Source organism: Sus scrofa, chromosome 14 (genome assembly GCF_054392235.1).
Source record: "Sus scrofa isolate SSC_HxYL_T2T_F1_AM1 chromosome 14, Sscrofa_HxYL_maternal_Yorkshire_Landrace_v2.0, whole genome shotgun sequence".
NCBI classification, from domain to species: Eukaryota; Metazoa; Chordata; class Mammalia; order Artiodactyla; family Suidae; genus Sus; species Sus scrofa.
Genome location: NC_139396.1, coordinates 62969401 through 62989727, shown reverse-complemented (window position 1 = coordinate 62989727; position 20327 = coordinate 62969401). Strand labels below are relative to the sequence as shown.

Sequence of the window (20327 nt, the reverse complement as noted above, 5' to 3'; positions counted from 1 at the left end):
GGTGTTGCCGTGAGCTGTGGTGTAGGTTGCAGACGCGGCTTGGATCCCGCGTTGCTGTGGCTCTGGCGTAGGCCGGTGGCTACAGCTCCGATTGGACCCCTAGCCTGGGAACCTCCATATGCCGCGAGAGCGGCCCAAGAAATAGGAAAAAAAAAAAAAAAAAAGACCAAAAAAAAAATGTAATGTTTGAGTTACCGCTGTGGCACAGTGGGTTAATGATCCTGCTTATCTCTGTGGAAGAGCCGGTTGGATCCTCAACCGGGTGCAGCGAGTTAAGGATCTGGCGTTGTCACAGCTGTGGCATAGGTCACAGCTCCGGCTCAGTTTCGATCCCTGCTTGGGAACTTCTGGGGTTGGCTAAAACAGGGGGGGAAAATGATGTCTCAGATGTTCTGGAGCCAACAAGCTAGCCAGTTGGGGGAGGTCAAGGACAGAATCGGGGGACAGGATGGTTGCACTGAGCAGAGCAGTGGCTTGATGCCGTTCTTGGTTAGAATGGGAGAAGAGTAGCCCCTGGTCCTCTTGGCATCACTGCACTGACATAATAGTTTACTGTATGCCTGTTACTGTATTTTATTTTCTCTATATAAGCTTATTTCATCCTCACAATCCAGTGAGGTATATGGTATTACCTTCATTTTACCACTGAGGATGCTGAGTGCCTTTCCCAGTGGGTAGCAAAACGGCCAAAGTTTTCAGCATCTCTATTACAAAAGTCATAGCTTTTCCTTCCTACTGAAAATACTCTATCATTGCAGCGAATTTAACAAATGTAGGCAAAGAGAAGAAACCAGAAACTACCCAGAGTTCAGCTGCTTTGAGAAAACTGCTATGAACGTTTCGGTGTCTATTTCCCTAGACCAGGGGTCTGCCCCTGATGGCTCTCAGGCCAAATTTGCCTATTTTCCAAAGAAATAAAGTTCTTGAAAACAAGCTGAACTGCTTGCTGGTTAATGGGATGATTCACATTTGCAAGATGATATTGACCTTTCAGAGTCCTTTTCCAAGTCCTGTTTCATTTCTGCCGTTCAGTTGTGGGAGGTTTTAGAAGAAAAGCTGCTTGCAATTTATGGGGAAGCAGGGAAGCCATCTCAAGGGCTGGAAATCATTTATTCATTTGTTCTTTTGGGTACAACATGCATAAGCCCAGTTGAACAGAGAAGGTCTTTTTTTTTTTTTTGGCCTTACCTATGTCATGGGAAGTTCCTGGGTCAGGGACTGAACTCACACCACAGCAGCCACCCCAGCCGCTGTAGTGACAACACCAGATCCTTAACCCACTGTGCTGCAAGGGAGCTCAGAGATGTCTTAATTGAAAATACGTATCCTCTTTTGGCATGTCATCATGATGAGTTTCTGTCATTCATTTCTGGTTTTATTCCCTGGCCTAGAAATCTTTTTTTTTCCCCCCATTTCTGATAGGCAGAGCCTGTGGGGATAAGGGGGACAAACTGCAGGTTTGTAGAAGGCTTTCCCACAGGGAACTGTACTGGATGCAGGGACTTTATATGGCAGAAAACGCCCACACCAACATTTCCTGATGTGATGGAAAGAGCCCCAGTCCCGCTGACTTGCCCCTGCGCCTGGCTGGGCCTCAGTTCACCCACCTGTAAAATGGGATTTCTCTCCCCCAGTGGCTTGTTGGCTTCCAGCTTTGCCATTCCTGGTGGCATGCTGTCAGTGTTCATCAGTTCTTCACCAAAACTTTTGGCCCCCAGAGCCTACTCGGGCCCGGCCTCCCAAGCTGCCTGGTGACACAGCTACTGGGTGGTGAACCTCTAATTCAGTGCCTGGCAGGTGGCCGTCTCCCTGCTTGAATCGCCCATTGCCCGGTTAAGAGCATAGGCTGCACGTACCTGATTCTGCACCTGTGAAAACCCCACCAGGTGACAACAAAGAGATTTTTCTTTTTGTTTTTACTTTTTAGAGCTGCACCCATGGCATATGGAAGTTCCCAGGCTCAGGGTCAAATCAGAGCTACAGCTGCTGGCCTGTACCACAGCCACGGCAACATGGAATCCAAGCGGTGTCTGCGACCTTACACCACAGCTCACAGCAATGCCAGATCCTTAACCCACTGAGCCAGGCCAGGGATCAAACCCACAACCTCATGGTTCCTAGTCGGATTTGTTTCTGCTGCACCACAACGGGAACTCCGAAGAGATTTTCCTCAAAGAGCTGGACACCCATCAGGCCCTAGCAGAACTGGGAGGGGAGATTAGCAGCAACATTTTGGAAGCTGGAAAGCAGATACACAAGCAGCCACTAGCTTAACAGAACCCAGAGGAAGACAGCAGTGAGAAAAGCTGGGAACCTACTAGATTGGTATCCCCCAAAGACGCAGGGATTGACAGCATTGGGTGCCTCTGCAGTAGGGGGTACCAGCATGAGAAGGACTGGGTGATACTCCCAGTCCACTCTCCGCTCTGTGTGATCTACCTCCACCCCAACAGAAGGCAGGTGGTTTGTTCTCTAGAAGAGGAAAAGCAGATGGTCTTTGGACTGGGGACTGATGGGCACAGTGGAGGGCATGGGGCCTGTAACCCAAATTGGAGGAAGTGTCCTGTGTAGGTGCTGAATCTTGAAAGCTGGTCTGTCCCCAGACCTGTGCCAACAGCTCCCCTTCCTCCTCCCCTGCCCCCAGGATCCTGGCCAACCTTTAACATCCAGGGAGAAGACCCAGAGACTTCTTGCTGGTGGAACTGGACCAGCCAGGGAGGGTGACTCTAAAGATGGGGCTCCCCAACACACAGCCCTCCCTGATCACCCTGTGTTGATCTCAGGGTCCAATAACCTTACCTCATGCTCAGTCCTTCTCATATGCCATCTAGTTCCTGCTCGTGGTCACAAAGAAGCAATCAAGGAGGTCTTGCCATGGTGCAGAGGGTTCAGAGTCCCGCTGCAGTGGCTTGGGTTGGTTCAATCCCCAGCCCAGTGCAGTGGGTTGAAAGATCTGGCATTGTGGCAGCTGTGGTATAGGTCACAGCTGTGGCTCAGATTCAGTCCCTGGCCTGGAAACATCCATATGCTGTGGGTGTGACCATAAAATTAAAAGCAAAATACCCTCATCAGGGGCAGGGAGCATGTTGTACACATAGGAGCAGGGTGACAGAACAGAGAACATTTGCGGACCAACATCAAGGTCTTGGACATTAAAAACACTGTATTAGAAGTGAAAAACCTCCTCTGCACAGTTAGGAGATGAGGCTAAGGGCATCACCCAAAAGGGAGAAGAAAAGGGATAGAAAATAGAAGAGGGAAAAATACATAAAACTAGTGGGCCAGTCCAGGAATTTCAACATCCTGATAAGATGACTTCTGGAAAGAATGGAGAGGAAAAAAAAAAAAAAAAGCGAAATCACCAAGGAAATATTTGAAGATAAATTCCGGGACTTCAATTTCCAGATTGAAGGAGTCTGACAGATTCCCAGCCTTACTGATGGGAGTTGACACATACCTCATGGCACATCCCCAAAATTGTTCCCTGAAATTGTAGAATGCTGGGGGAAAGAGGACATTCTGTGTTTCTGGCTATGAAAAGACAGGTCACCTACTAAAGGATCAAGAATCAACGTGGCTCTGGTTCTGGCATTCTTGGAAGCCACAGCAACAATGGCACAAGGCTTCCAAGATTCTAAAGGAGAAGGTTTCCCCTCTAGAATTCCATGCACAGCCAAATGATCGAGTCCAATGTGAGGGCAGAAGGAAGACAGTTTTAGAACATGCAAGGTTGCAGAACATTTACTTCTTCAAACACCTTTTCTTAGAAAGCACTGGAGGATGTCTTCCACTGAAACAAGAGAGTAAACCAAAGAAGAGCAAGATATGGAGGATGGGAAACAGAGTTGCAAGAAAACCAAAGGAAGTCTCCAGGGTGATGATGGCAAGGGAACCCATGGCAGCCAGAATCAAGACAGGCACGTTGGGGACATCATTGTCATGTGTCCTGCCATTGTGCTATCTTTTTAACTGGACAAAACTGCTAGAGGATCTGCCCCGACCAAATAAGGACATCCATTGAGAAAGAGCAAGCCATGTGGTCCCCCAAATTTGGGATCAAACCCCGAGGAAAGGCAAAGGGAATCTTAAAGATGTCAGTGAAGGGAAGTCCTAGTTAACAGTTGTGTTGGGTTTTAGGGAACAGCGTGTGGATGAAAGGAGGGATGTCATCAGTGGAAAAATAATGGAACTGGTCAATTACCTTACATGTACTAAGAGGCTGAGGAGTGGGATAAGTTCGTGACAGGTGTAAGCAAAACCAAGTCAATGAAAAAACATTATTAACTCAGAGGGGTGGGGAAACAAAAAGAAAGGAACATCTGGTATACCACAACCCTCACCTGTGAATAATGATCCCAGACTTGCATAACACCAAATACCAAGCTTACCAAATTGCAGCATACCTCTGTTGAGAGGTTGGGGAAGAGGAGCAGACGGGATGGCCACTTAAGGGCACTAATTCCATATCTGTCAAGACAAGATGTTCCTAGATGGATGGTGTGGTAAATGGATGACTCACAAGATAATATATACATGTTGTTCAGATCCATGGGGATGTGTGAATGCCAGATAGAGTCAAACGTAATTTCCTCTGGACTTGGGTTCTGGAGGGGGGATGGGGCCAGAACCTTCTATTTGGTTGTTACCCATCTTTTTTTTTGTGCTCATTTTTTTTTTTTTAAAGTTGATCTACGTGTACAGAGAAGCACATGAAAGGTAGTATTTATTGCAGTCAAAATGCTATTTTGACTGCACCCGCTGCTTACAGAAGTTCCTGGGCCAGGGATTAAATCCAAGCTAATCTGTGACCTAAGCCACAGCTGTGGCAATGCTGGATCCTTAACTCACAGTGCCATGCCAAAGATCAAACCAGCAATGCCACAGAGACAAGCCAGATCACTAACCTATTGTGCCACTGCGGGAACGCCAATACAATATTGCCTAATAATTGTAAAAGTATTAGAATGTGTGGGCTTCATCCCTCATCATGAACTTGCCCCTCTGTTATAAGCTTTTTTACTATTGTTTGAATTCCTAAGTTATGCGCATATAAAGTAAGAAAGAATTGAAAATGAAAAATCTAAAGTTCCCACTATGGCTCAGCAGGCTAAGAACCTGGCACTCCCGGTGAGTAGGCAGGTTTGATCCCTGGCCTCTCAGTGGGTTAAGGATTCATCATTGCTGGAAGCTGCTTTGTGGTGTAGGTCACAGATACAACTCGGATCTGGCATTGCCATGGCTGTGGTGTGGGCTGGCAGCTCCAATTTGACCCCTCCGATTTAGCCTTTAGCTCTGATTTGACCCCTAGCCCAGGAATTTCCATGTGCTGCAGGTGCAGCCCTAAAAAGAAAAAAGAAAAAAAAAAAAAAAGCAATCTAAACATCTAGCTTGGGGCAGGTCAGGGGGTTGCTTCTGCTTTATCTGTGCACTGGCCTCATTTTTTTTTTTTTTAACTGAAGTACAGTTAATTCACAATGTGTTAGTTTCAGGTATATAGCAAAGTGATTCAGTTATGTGCGCGTGCGCGCGCGCACACACACACACACACACACACACACACATTCTTTTCCAGTACAGGTTATTACAGGATATTGAGTAGAGTTCCCTGTGCTATACACAGCAGCCCTTGTTGTGAGCTGGGCTCTTAAGTCTCCTAGTCCAGTGCTTCAGGGTCCCCAGAGAGGGACTGCAAATCAGCGGGGATCTGATGGGCTTCGGCTTCTCTGCCCATGTGGGTTTCCTAGGTGCCGGCGCCTGAGCCCCTCCCTAAGGGTCCCTGTCCCCCTTGCTCATGGGTCTGTCCTGTTTCCTGGCAGGCCCAGCATGTCGGGGTTCCATCTGGCAAGAAGAGAACAGAAGAAGCTGGACCTGCACAGGGACTTCACTGTGGCTTCCCCCGCCGAGTTTGTCACGCGCTTTGGGGGGGATCGGGTCATTGAGAAGGTACAGATGGGGCCCAGCGCTCAGGGTAGGGTGGGTGAACCAGTCGCAGGCCCGCCCCTTTGTGAGCACTTGCTCAGCCTTCACGGCTTTGCATGAAGCAACATGTGTGTGACCCCCTGTGTCACAGAGGAGACGGGGGCCTCTGAGCAGGGAGGTGGGGGCTCCCACTGAGACCCGAGGGGCCTTCGTGCAGGGGCTCTTTCTGGGTTCCTGGGAGAGAAGCCTACAATGCACCCCTGCCCTCCTGGACTCTGCAGCTCCTTCCAGGAGAGCAGACCAGGTCCTGGAACGACAGGGACGAAAGGAAAGCACTAAGATTGGTCCTTTGGGAAGGCTTTTCATGGCGTTTCCCATCCTCTGGGTAAGGCGCTGACTGTGTACCTTTTGATCATTCCTGTCATATTCATGGAGATGTGAGGACTCAGAGGTCTGCCTTGCTTGTCCAAAGTCAAAGAGGTAGTGAGCGCTGGAGCCAGGATTTGAACTCAGGTCTGTTTGACTGGAAGGCTTTTTTCTTTTCCAGTTTACTTGAGGGCATTGTAGTTGTTAATAATAGCAGTAGTAGTAATAGCAGCCGTAGTAGCAGTAGTAGTAAAAGCAGCAGCTCCAGTTTATTGAGGGTAACTCTGGGCCAGGCATCCTGTTAATTGCTTTACATCACATATCTCATTGAACCATCCTCACAGTGTTGTTGCTGGGTATTATTTTACAGATGAGGAAACTGAGGCCCAGACGCAGGTCTCACAGCCAGTCAGCAGCGGAGCTGGGATTTGAACCCAGAACCCATGTCTATGCCTCAGCATCATAAGTACAGCACTGAGCCATAGAGACTCACATAGGCTCCCAAACCCAGCTGCCACCAGTCTGGCTGTCTGAAAATATACCCTTCCCTCTTCTCCTCCATCCCAGACCCTCAGGGTCAGAATCTCCAGGGTGGGGATCCAGAAACTGCTCGTTGCCACACTCCCCCTGGGACTGTGTTACGTCAGTCCAGCCAGTGGTTGTGTTCAGCCCTTAGGAGGGGAGAAGCTGGGTTGGCTCCAGAAGGCCTCAGCCCAGAACCGTGGCTTGTCCCCTCTGCTGGCCCTCTTGTGGGAAAGTTACAGCTGTGGAGACTAGAACAGCAAGCTGGCCTGCAGCGGCTCCCTCCCTCAAGGGACTGGCAGAATGTGCTAGAACAGATGGGCCCCAGGGAAACTGGGCCATGTTGGGGTCACTGTAGTGTTAACCAAGGCTTGCTCTGGTGATAAGGTTGAGGAAGCTGAACCCCAGCTGTTTGGTCATCACTCCCTGGGAGGTATTTTTTTTTTTTTGAAAGGGAGAAAGAATGCAGAACCCGCTGTGGCCACTTGAGGGATGTGATATCTGGGCTCTGATTCCCCTCTGGTAAAATAGAGGTGATCACATCCCGAATCTCCAATGAGACTTGACCTTCATGGCTGTCATGGAGATTAGTCAGTGATGGAAGGACTTGCCATAGAAGTCAGAGCTTTGAAGCCCTATGCCTGATTTTTTTTTTCCTAACAAGAAACCTACAGCTTGGTTTGATTTCTTAGAGACCAAGCCAGGAGTGTGACCAGGCTGAGCTCCTCATGTGAAGATGGAGCTCAGAGAGGGAAGGGATCTGCCGAATGCTGCGCCGCAAGTTCACAACCCAGTGAGATTCCAAACCAGGACCCCTTCGTTGCTGGGGACAGCCAGCATCACTGCCTTTTCCCCTTCCCAAATCTGGGACATTTAACCTTCTGGATGCAGAGGCAGCCATGGGGGATGGAGCACAGGTCATACTGTGGAGGTCTTATGAGTCCCAGCTCTGCCACTTACTAGCTGTGTGACCTTGGGCAAGTGTCTTAACTCCTATGAGTTTCAATGTATTTAACTCCAGTAGAGATAATGATATGATCTCTTTCAAAGGGCTACTGTGAGGATGAAATGAAATAATGTTGGTGAAATACATTGTACTGTAGCTTGGTACATAACAGACACTCAAAAAAGTGTTCTGTGAACATGATGGTGCCAAAGAGAGGAATAAAAAATCATTAATCCATCCATCCATCATCCCATTATTCATTCAGTCATCCTCCATCTATCCATCCATTCCATTATTCATTTGAGCATCCATTCAACCATCCTTCTATCCACCCATCCCATCATCCATCCATCCATTGGCTCATCCATTCATGCAGCCAGCAGACTTTGAGTACCTGCTCTGTGCTGGGCTGAGTGGCATAGAACTCCAAAGAGATACCATGGGAAGCTTGCAGAGGTAAGATGAACCCCAGGGTAGCACACAGCCTTCAGCACAGGTAGGTGTGCAGCTCTGGCCCCTTGATTGTTTTCCCTGTCCAGGTGCTCATCGCCAACAATGGCATTGCTGCTGTGAAGTGCATGCGCTCCATCCGCAGGTGGGCCTACGAGATGTTCCGAAATGAGCGGGCCATCCGGTTTGTAGTCATGGTAACCCCTGAGGACCTCAAGGCCAATGCAGGTACTTGGGTCCTGCCACACCCCAACCTTACCTACTCTCATCTCCTCTACCCTACTTAGACCAAGTCCATCCTGGACCCCAAACTGTGTTGCAGGATACCTCTGCTGAATCTGCATTTGTTTCCCTTTCCTTTGTTGTTGTTGTTGTTGCATCCATGGCCTATGGAAGTTGCTGGACCAGGGATCAAACCCATGCCACAGCAGCAACCCAAGCTGCTGCAGTAACAACGCCACATCTTTAATCCACTGCACCACAAGAGAATTCCTGATTCTCACTTTTCACAGTTCAAAACAGTGCCCTGTGACACTCTTATATTAGTCTTTGGCCTTGTTGATCAGTGCTTTTTTAAAAAATTTATTTTATTGACGTAGAGTTGATTTACAACATTGTGTTAATTTCTATTATATAGCAAAGTGAGTCAGTTATGCATATGTATATACACACATTATTTTTCATGTTCTTTTTCATTATGGTTTATCAAAGGATATTGAATATAGTTCACTGTGCTATATAGTAGGACCTTGTTATTTATCCATTCTGTATCTAATAGTTTGCATCTGCTCATTCTGGACTCCCAATCCATCTCTTCCCCACTCGCCTTCCTCCTTGGCAACCACGAGTCTGTTCTCTTTGTCTGTGAGTCTGTTTCTGTTTTGTGATGAGTTTTTTTTTTTTTTTTTAATTAGTTTTTTAGAACATATTCCTAGAAGTGGGATTTCTGGTTTTAAAGAGCATGAATATTTTAAAATCAAAACATTGTGTTATATTTAATCTTGAAAAGGGAGAAAATCCTATTGTATGTTACAACATGGATAAACCTTGAGGGCATTGTGCTAAGTGAAATAAGCTAGTCACAAAAAATACTAGATATTTCCACTTTTATGAGATCCCTAGAGTATTCAGACTCATAGAGACGGAAAGTAGAACGGTGGTTGCCAGAGGCTTTGGGGAGGGGGAAGGGGAGTTATTCTTTCATGGGTACGGAGTTTGAGATGCGGGAGATGAAAAAGTTCTAGAGATCTTTTCCACAACAATGTCAATATACTTGACACTATGGGGCTGGGCACTTAAAAAAGTGATGAAGATGGTAAATTTATGTTATTTTTTTTACCATGATAAAAAACAAACGTTGTGTTTAATGGCAAAACCGTTTTAAGATAAACTTGAGGAATTTTGAAAACCTACCTCTGATCTGACTATCTTGATAGTTTGTTCCTTTTTTGTTGTTGCCTTCCAGCCTTTATCCAGACCCAGATATATTTTCATACAGTTAAAGTCATATTTGGTTTTCTTCAAAGTATCATATATGTTTGTCCATTGTTGCCCTAGAATCGTCATGGTTATCCTTTCAGTGGCTGCGTGTGGTGGCGTCCTACAGATGTCCCGCCCTCAACTTCTGACCCTCAATCCTTTTCTCCTCTGCTCTCCTGTTTTTGTTTTTGCTTTTCTTTGCATGGCCACACCTGCAGCATGTGGAAGTTCCCAGGCTAGGGGTTTAATCAGAGCTGTAGCCACTGACCTATGCCACAGCCACACCAGATCTGTGATCTACATTGCAGCTTGTGGCAATGCTGAATCCTTAACCCACTGAGTGAGGCCAGGGATCGAACCTACATCCTCCCAGAGACAATGTTGTGTTCTTAACCCACTGAGCCACAGTGGGAACTCCTGCTCTCCTGTTTAATTCCAGAGTATATCAAGATGGCAGATCAGTATGTCCCTGTCCCAGGAGGGCCCAACAACAACAATTATGCCAATGTGGAGCTAATTGTGGACATTGCCAAGAGGATCCCTGTGCAGGTAAGTCGGACGAGGTGCCCCAGTCTGCCCACAGGATGACGACCTGAGCTCTGGAGCAACCTGATTCTGCATAGTGGGAGGGATGGGGGAGCCAAGTCCTAGGAGACTCTGAAATCCAGGGTTGATAGGACCCAGCCCAGAGATTTGGGGTGAGATGGGAGGTGGGTTCTTGAAGGAAGACCTTTGTTCATGCCTCTCTGTGTTTGCAGGCAGTGTGGGCTGGCTGGGGCCATGCTTCTGAAAACCCCAAACTTCCGGAGCTCCTGCACAAGCACGAGATTGCTTTCTTAGGTAGAGTGTGTCTGCATGACATAGGTGGGGACTGGGAGGTTGATGGCCTGCTTAGTGCGTCATAGCCGTGTATGGAGGGACCAGCTTGATATTCCTGCACCACGCTTTCCTGGTCAACAGCAAGCAAGTACAGGGGTGGGAGGGCCCATGGGTAGGTCAGCCAACCCAGGGAAAGAAGGGCCGTTACCATGGTTACCACAGCAGACTGATGCTGGGGCAGACAGAACGCTCTGCTGGTGTTCCTGCTGGTATCGAGATACCAGCCATGTTCAGATTTCTAACTAGCTTTAGAACCCTTTCTGATAAGGCCACACCTTTGCTTGGGCTGTTCTCAGGCCTTTGGAATGTCCTCGGCCCCTGGGCCCAGAGCCCCTCATCTCTACTACTAATTAGGTAAAATGATCCGTATTGTCTGTAGCATCTGTTTGTTTCAGGATTCATATTTGTATTTGGAAACTTTGCTCAATTATGCTGTTCATCATCCTTGTGTGTGATGGGGGTCATTTCTTATTCCCCATAAGTCGCTGTTGCTGCTCCTTCACCTCTGGGCCCACAACACAGACTTGTGTATAAAGCAGTTCAGTGTTAAGTCCATACGTGATAGCCACCCGAGTGTCTGCCTGGCCGTCTGTGCTCACCGACATGTTCTTTGTTCAGGGCCTCTTATTGGCTGCCACAGTAGCATTTTTAACTCTGGAGGTTGATGGTACAGTCACAGAGCCAGCCAGTTATAGCTCGCAGATAAAATCTGGCCCACTGCCTGCTTTTGTAAATAAAGTTTTATTGAAACACAGCCCTGCGCATTCATTGATGTACTGCCTATGGCTCATTATAGAAAACATTTGCTAACCTCTGGTCTAGCGTTTTGAGGTGCTGGCTTGCCCTCTTGGTCTAGCTTTTTGCTAGTGAATTTTGTGTAGGCCGCACAGCTCAAGTTGTAACTCGGGTTTACAATCCACATGTGTTGAAAGTTGACTGATGAAGTAGCAGGCTAATGACTTTTTTTTTTTTCTTTCCTGGCTTGATGTTAATTCCTTGAAAGCTGGGACCTGGGTACTTTTCTTTGTGCACTTGGTGGGCATCCGGCTTCCAGGATCTTGTGGCTAAATCTGACGTGATTCTGCTTCCGCCTTGCCTCCCCCACCTCCAGGTCCTCCCAGTGAGGCCATGTGGGCCCTGGGAGACAAGATTGCCTCCACCATCGTGGCCCAGACCCTGAAGATCCCAACGTTGCCCTGGAGCGGAAGTGGTAAGAGGCCCTGAACTTGACTTTGGGGGAACTCCTCGTCCCAGTCTTGCCAATGTGAAGTGAGGAGTGACCCGAGTATGTGTTTCTCATTTTTTCACTTAAAAAATTGAAATGATCAAGAAAGCTATCATTGTAGACAACCTAGAAAATATGAGAAGTACAAATAAGAAGTAGGAATTGTTTATAATCCAATTTTGACCATTGGTTACATTGTTATGTTGTTCCAACCTTTTTTCTAAACACAAGCCAGAGCTCTTATATTTAGTAGTTTGTGACTTGATTTTTCTCACTGACCTGTGTCCATAAATACACTTTGTAACATTTAAAATACCTGCATAGGGGTTCCTGTTTTGGCTCAGCAGTAACCTGACTAGTATCCATGAGGATGAGGGTTTGATCCTGGCCTCGCTCCATAGGTTAAGGATCCAGTGTTGCCCTGAGCTGTGGTGCATATTGCAGACACAGTTTGGATCTGGCGTTGCTGTGGCAGTTGTGTAGGCTAGCAGCTACAGCTCTGATTCAGCCCCTAGCCTGGGAACTTCTATATGCCATGGGTGCGGCCCTAAAAAGACAAAAAAATAAAAAATAAGATAAAATACCTGCATAGGCTTGTAGATGTACCATAATTTACTTACTAGTCTTCTATAGTTATACATTTAATTCCAATTAAATTTTTTCTAATTTTGAAAATATTAAAAGCCTCAATCTTGTAGCTAACTCTCCATGTACATTTTAATTATTTCCTTAGGATAAATTCATTAAAGTGGAATTTCTAAAATAAACAAGAAAATGTCTCAAGAGTTTCTTAACTATTTGATTTTTTTTCCCTCCAAAGATTGAATTTTAAATTTGGAATGAATAGTTTGTTTCTGGTTGGTTCATTTGTCTTAAAAAAATCTTCACAGGGTTTTGGGAAGTAGTGATTCATATGCAGATGACTGCATAGGCTCGAGTTGGGATTTTTTGTTGGGATTCATGTTAATATGGCTGTGGGAGACTCGGTCTGAATTCTCTTAAGCTTGATTTCCATTCAGGGTTGAGTCAGTCCTTAAGGAAATTAAAATCCACAATGGAAGCTGAAGGACTGTGTCTTTTTACAATATTTCCCCCCCTTTTTTTTTGGCTGGCCCAAGGCATATGGAGTTCCCTGGCCAGGGATCAGATCAGAGCCGCAGTTGTAACCTAAGCTGCAGCTGTGGCAATGCTGGATCCTAAACCCACTGTGCCGGGCCGGGGATCGAACCTGGGTCCCAGTGCTCCTAAGACGCCACCGATCTGCTTGCACCATGACAGGAACTCTGAAGGACGGTGTTGGTCCAGAGTGGCTTTGGTGGGAAGCCACTGTTGGTCCAGAGTGGCTTTGGTGGGAAGTGGCCCCGTGTTCCTCTGTTGTGTCTGGGCTGTTTTTGGGAAGATTCAGTGTTCTTTGTGACCCCCCAGGTCTGACAGTGGAGTGGACAGAAGACAGCCTACAGCAGGGACAAAGGATCAGTGTCCCACAGTGCATTTATGAGGAAGGTTGCGTGAAAGATGTAGATGAGGGCTTGGAGGTAAACGCAGATCCTGGGGGGCCCAGGTGACAGAGCCTTCTCATCATGGTGGTGGCAGCGGAAACCATCCAACCTCTAAAGAGGGCTGTTTGTCCTTCGCCCACAGGCAGCAGAAAAAATTGGTTATCCCTTGATGATCAAAGCTTCTGAAGGTGGTGGAGGGAAAGGAATACGGAAGGCCGAGACCGCCGAGGACTTCCCAATCCTTTTCAGACAGGTGAGCTTGTTGGGCTGTGTACTTTTCCCTGGGTTGTTGGAAGTTGTGTTTATGCCATTGTTGGCCATCAGATTCTTTCCACTAATAGTATTGTGTCACCATCAAGAGGGCATTTGCAGGAGCTAGAATATGCTATGTTGTGTGGCAAAGCAAATGCGTACATTTTTACCTGTTTGCATTGATCTGTACACTCTGTCCTTAGCTGTTCGATTCTATGAATCAGTGTGTCTATAAATGATTTCAGAGGTATCTGTTTGGGAGCATATCTGTAACTGTGTTTTTCTCAAGAGATGGGATATTTTGTAAATGTTAGCAGTTTCGATATTTTTAATGTTTCTAGATGATCGATTATTATTGTTGGAATGAAACATATATTTACTTATTTGTAGCTGGATTTCCACTTTTTTCTTTGGCCGCACCCACAAAAAGTTCCTGGGTCAGTGATTGAACCCACACCATGGCAGTAACCAGACCACAGTGATGATAAGGCCAGGTCCCTAACCTGCTGAGCCACCAGGGAACTCCTGGGTTTTAAAACATTGTTGTTCGCAATGTTCATAAAAATTTATGCTGATGGTTGGTATTTAACCCAAGTATTTAAATATTTCTAGGTTTTCTTCTGGACCTTGCTCACATGAATATTTTATTTCATTTAGTTAATTTATTTTTTGTTTAATTTTAATTTTTTTATTGAAGTACATGTGATTTACAATGTTTTAGGTATAAAGCAAAATGATTTAGTTGTATGTATATATCTGCTCTTTTTCAGGTCCGTTTCCATTATAGGTTCTTCCAGGATATTCACATGTAGATTTTATTTTATTTATTTATTTATTTATTTTTGTCTTTTTGCCTTTTCTAGGGCCGCTCCTGCAGCATATGGAGGTTCCCAGGCTAGTGGCCTAATCAGAGCTGTAGCTGCTGGCCTACACCACAGCCACAGCAATGCAGGATCTGAGCTGCATCTGCAACCCACACCACAGCTCACAGCAATGCTGGATCCTTAATCCGCTGAGCAAGGCCAGGGATTGAACCTGAAACCTCATAGTTCCTAGTTGGATTCATTAACCATTGCGCCATGACGGGAACTCCCAGAGAAGTTTTTAATTCACAGCAAAATTGAGTGGAAAGGACAGAGTTTTTCCATAGACCTCCCCACCCCCTCCCCCATGCACAGCCTCCCCCAAGCTTGCTTTTTTTAAATTTTTGTTTTTCTGTTTTGGGCCACTCCCATGGCATGCACAAGTTCCCTCGCTAGGGATCAAACCCATGTCACAGTAGTGACAACACTGAATCCTTTAACCACTAGGCTACTAGGGACTTCTCCAAGCTTGCTTTTTTTTTTCAACTGCATGGGTGCAGTATGGAAAAAAAAATGTTCTCTGTGTCAACATTCAGACAATTCAGTGATATGTTAAGAGTTAAAAGGGAAAGGTCGCTTTTCACAACATCACCTCTCAACCCCTCCTCCCTTCTCAGCTATAGTCCCTGTTAGCTATTGGCTTTCTTTCTGGTACTTTTACTGTAGTATATACATTTACATAGACATGCATATAATTCTGTTTCATTATTTTTCACATAAGTGGGATCATCCCTTATGTTATTGCAACTTGCTTTTTAAAAATTTATCTTGGAAATCATTCCATGTGAACAGTTCTTTTTACTTCATCTTTAAGAATCTCTGGTCAGCATGCCTATAAGACAATGCCTTTCAGTTATTAAAAGAAGGGAGTGAGTTGGTCTGTAGCTTCCACTGAGGAAAGCTGGCTAAGAGAGGGAATTAAGTAGGAGGAGGAGAAGGCTACAGAGTAGTGTGTTTTGGTTTTGTTTTTGTTTAAAGAAACATTGTCTCTATGCAGACCTTAAAGGAAAACCAATTTGTACCCAACTCTTTTGTTTGTTGGTTTTTTTGTATCCAACTCTTTTTTAAAATCTATTTTGTTTGTTCCTTTCAGCAGCAAACCTTGATGTGGGTTCTCTGTTCCCAGACCAGGGATTGAACCCAGGCTGCAGTGGTGGAAGCACCAAGTCCTAACCCCTAGACCACCAGGGAACTCCTGTACCCAACTGTTTCTTTTTTTTAGGGCCATACCTGCGGCATATGATAGTTCCCAGGCTAGGGGTGGAATTGGAGCTGCAGCTGCTGGCCTACACCACAGCCATGGCAGTGCCATGATCTATGCCACAGATTTTGACAATGATGGATCCTTAACCCACAGAGCAAGGCCAGGGATCGAACCTGCATCCTCATGGATACTAGTCAGGTTCTTAATCTGCTGAGCCACAACAGAAACTCCCTTCTGTACCCAACTCTTAATAGCACATTTTCTCTAGGAGATGGTTGTGGGAAAGTTTCACTTTCTCTGTTATATATTTTCATAATATTTGACCTAAAACCAACTAGAATGTAATGTCTTTGAAAGAGGTGAAACCGAAATGTCAGGAAAATCATGGGCATCATTGCCATCATCTCGTGCCTGCTTTGGATAACTTCCTGCTCCAGCCCTGGTTCCCCAGGGAAGATCCAGCCACCCTGCCATCCCCCCAGGTGCAGAGCGAGATCCCTGGCTCCCCCGTCTTTCTCATGAAGCTGGCCCAGCACGCCCATCACCTGGAGGTCCAGATCCTCGCCGACCAGTATGGGAACGCCGTGTCCCTGTTTGGGCGTGACTGTTCCATCCAGCGAAGGCATCAGAAGATCATAGAGGAGGCGCCAGCCACCATCGCCACGCCAGCCGTGTTTGAGTTCATGGAGCAGGTGGGTTCTGCGGAGGTGGGGGACAGTTGCAGGGGGGAGGCGTCTCTGCTCAGAGCCAGTAAGAGCGTTCAACCGTCCGAGTGGCCACAGGAGAGTAGGTGTCCCAGGAGAGACCAGGCAGGGGGTGCCCATCGTGGAGATGATTTCAGCCTTGGGTTTAAAATAATTTCTGCATGGCAGGTCCTCAGCCTGCATGTGGTGAGGGAACTAGCACACTTTCCCCCCACCCCTGAGAAAACTGCTGGAAACCCTTCGGTCCCATCTCTCTGCAGTGTGCTGTGCGCCTGGCCAAGACTGTGGGCTACGTGAGCACAGGGACAGTTGAATATCTCTACAGCCAGGATGGCAGCTTCCACTTCTTGGAGCTGAATCCCCGCCTGCAGGTGGAACATCCCTGCACGGAAATGATCGCTGATGTCAACCTGCCGGCTGCCCAGCTACAGGCAAGGAAACGGGCCCTGGGGCTGCTTCTGCCCAGAGCGGGATCCCCAGTCTAATCTGACTTCCCTGCCCGTCTCTTGGCTGGTGTCCTGGGCAATGACTGTTTTAGTATGTGGGTAGCGCGAAGGGCCATGCAGGCTGAGAAACCTTAGTTAAGTTTGTCACCTTTGGCTGTATAGCCTTTGGAGAAACTGGCAGAAACTGTGGACTTTCTCCCTGGGAAAATCTATTTTATACAATTTCACAGTATTTGCCGACCCCCAGTACTCATTCATACACCTCTTTTTTCATTTGCCTTCTCCCATGGAGCCCTTTGAAACATTTCCCTCCACCCCAATTTCTCCTCCATGAAAAATTTCTTAGCTTTCCTTTTTATTAAAGAAGTTTTTTTTTCCTTAAAAATTTTATTATAGTTGATTTACAGTGTTCTGTAAATTTCTGCTATACAGCAAAGTGACCCAGTCATACATACATATATATATATATATATATATATATATATATATATACTTTTTCTCATATTATCTGCCATCATGTTTTATCACAAGTGATTGTTTATAGTTCCCTGTGCTGCACAGCAGGACCTCATTGCTTATCCATTCTAAATGTAATTGTTTCCTCCATGAAATTTAAAAAAAATTAAAAATTTATTGAATCGTAGTTGACTTCCAATGTTATCTTAGTTTCAGATGTATGGTAAAGTGATTCAGCTACACACGTATATGTAGATGTACATATTTTTTACATTCCCTTTCATTATAGGTTATTACAAGATATTGAATATCATTCCCTATGCTATACAGTAGGTCCTTGTTGATTATATATTTTATATATAGTAGTAGGTATATTTCAATCCCAATCTTCTAATTTATACCTCTTCACCTTTGCTGACTATAAATTTGTTTTCTTTGTTTGTGAGTCTATTTCTGTTTTGTAAATAAGGTCATTTGTATCCTTTTTTTAGATGCCACATGTAAGCAACATCATAATGATATTTGCCTTTCTCTGTCTGGCTTACTTCACTTTGTAGGGCAGTCTCTAGGCACATCCATGTTGTTGCACATGAAATGTTAGTATCACAGGTGCACTATTTATCTGGGTACCGTAAATGTGGCTGTGCTTTATACAGGCCTATCTTGTTTTATTGCACTTCTCTTTATTGCATTTTTTAAAAATTGCTGCATTGAGCAAGTCTAATGGTGCCATTTCCCCAGCAGCATATGCTTATTTCATGTCCATGTCACATTTTGATAATTCTTGTAATATTTCGAATCCTCCACCAGTAAAAATATTGATTCTCTGAAGGCTCAGGTGATGATTAGCATTTTTTAGTATGATGTAATTTTTAATTAAGGTACATACAGTGTTCCTTTAGACATAATGCTATTGCACTTCATAGACCACAGTATAGTGTAAATGTAACTTTTATATGCACTGGGAATCCAAAAAATTTGTGTGACTCTCTTTATTGCAGTATTCCCTTTATTGTGGTGGTTCAGAACTGAACTCCTAGTATCTCCAAGGTCTGCTTATATGTAGAGAGTGTAAGGTTTTTTTCACCCCAAGAGCAAATGTTTGCCCCCTTAGGAGCAATATCACTCCCACTAAGAATATGTCACCCAAAGTTAGAAACTCTTGAGGGACACGCAGTTGTTGAAGGCACGAGCCCCTTGTGTCCCCCTTTGCCTGGCAAAGCAGTAAAACTCTTCTTTTCTCCTTTACTCCCTCCTGCCCCCCAAAAGAAATTCTTGCATTACTGGAACTGCTTACATTTTTAAAATTAATGTCTCCTCCCTTTCTCCCTTTTCTTTCTTAAAAGTTTCTTTTAAAATTTAAATTTTGATTACATTTAAATTAATGAAAATTAAATTTGATGAAAATTAGTTTTAACTGAGTTAGAATTTAATATTAAATTTCTTTAAAATTCTCCCCAAATTTTTATTCTGTCTTTTTTTTGAACTATTTTTTACTGTAGGAAAATATACATGACATAAAATTTATCATTTTGACCATTATAAGTATATAGTTTGGTGGCATTATATAAATACTTTCACAATATTGTGCCGGCCCCACCTGTGGCACATGGAGGTTCCCAGGCTAGGGGTCTAATCAGAGCTGTAGCTGCTGGCCTTCGCCAGAGCCATGGCAATGTGGGATCTGAGCCATGTCTGCGACCTACACCAGAGCTCACAGCAATGCCAGATCTTTAACCCACTGATGGAGGCCAGAGATTGAACCTGCAACCTCAGGGTTCCTAGTCGGATTCATTAACCACTGCGCCATGATGGGAATTCCTATTCTGTTTTAATATTTTGTTTCTTTCTCTCAGTTTGAAAGTTTTCAGAAAAGTTGCAAGAATAATACAGTTCACACCCACATCCTGTACCTCCATCCACCACTTGTTAGCATGTGGCCCATTTACCTGTGGCATGTGGAGGTTTCCAGGCTAGGGGTCGAACTGGAGATGCAGCTGCCAGCCTATACCACAGCCACAGCAACTCGGGATCCAAGCCATGTCTGCAACCGACACGACAGCTCACAGCAACGCTGGATCCTTTACACACTGAGCAAGGCCAGAGATTGAACCTGAATTTTCATGGATACTAGTCAGGTTCATAACCTGCTGAGCCACAACAGGAACTCCCTGGCTCAACCTCTGGAGAGATGTTTTGACTTGAACTTCATGCCACTTTGCCTCTAAATTCTTCAGATAAGAGCTTCCTGGGAGGAGTTCCCTTGTGGTGCAGCAGGTTAAGGATTCAATGTTGTCATGGCAGTGGCTTGGGTCACTGCTGTGGGATGGGTTCATTCCCTGCCCCGGGAACTTCCACATGCCATGGGTGACATGCTTGGGAAATAGAGGCTTTTTCTTTTTCACTGTTTAAGGTTTTATTGAAGTACAGTTGATTTACAATGTTGTGATAATTTCTGCTGTACAACAAAGCGATCAGCTACATATGTGCCTATGGCCATTCTTTTTCAGATTCTTTTCTCATGTAGATCATCACAGAATATTGGATAGAGCTGCCTCTGCTATACAGCAGGGACCTGTTGGCCAATCATCCATATATCTCAGTGTGCATATGCTAATCTCAAATGTCCCTGTGCCCCCCCAAGCTGTTCTCTTTGGTAACCATAAGTTTGTTTTCAAAGTCTGTGAGTCTGTTTCTGTTCTGCAAATAAGTTCATTTGTTTTCTTTTAAAATTTTTTTTTTAAGATTCCACATGTAAGTGATACCATGTGGTATTTGTCTTTTTCTTTCAGACTTGCTTCACTTAGTATGATAATCTCCAGGTCCATCTAGGGAAACAGAGCTTTGATGCCCCCACATATTTACCTAATGTTATTTACGGTCCACATGAAAAATTTCCCAGCTGTCTCAATAATTTTTAGCTGTTCTTTGTGTGTGTGTGTGTGTGTGTGTGTGTGTGTGTGTGTGTGTTTTAATGTCCACACCCTTGGCATATGGCAGTTCCTTGGGCCAGGGATTGAATCTGAGCTGCAGCTACAACCTGTGCTACAGCCGCAATCATGCCAGATCCTTTAACCCACTGTGCTGGGCCGGGGATCAAACCCGTGTCTCTGCAGC

General features: G+C 45.3%; 1 protein-coding gene across 2 annotated transcripts in view; it reads left to right on the top strand.

Moving 5' to 3' along the window:
- ACACB (acetyl-CoA carboxylase beta) overlaps window positions 1-20327 on the top strand; it is a 125016-nt gene that overhangs the window by 32089 nt on the left and 72600 nt on the right. For both annotated transcript variants that reach the window (XM_084992871.1, NM_001206399.1), the window contains 9 exon segments: window positions 5817-5943; window positions 8293-8431; window positions 10122-10231; window positions 10441-10522; window positions 11673-11771; window positions 13212-13321; window positions 13428-13538; window positions 16087-16296; window positions 16569-16739. In XM_084992871.1, the coding sequence (XP_084848997.1) occupies window positions 5817-5943; window positions 8293-8431; window positions 10122-10231; window positions 10441-10522; window positions 11673-11771; window positions 13212-13321; window positions 13428-13538; window positions 16087-16296; window positions 16569-16739 (1159 nt within the window).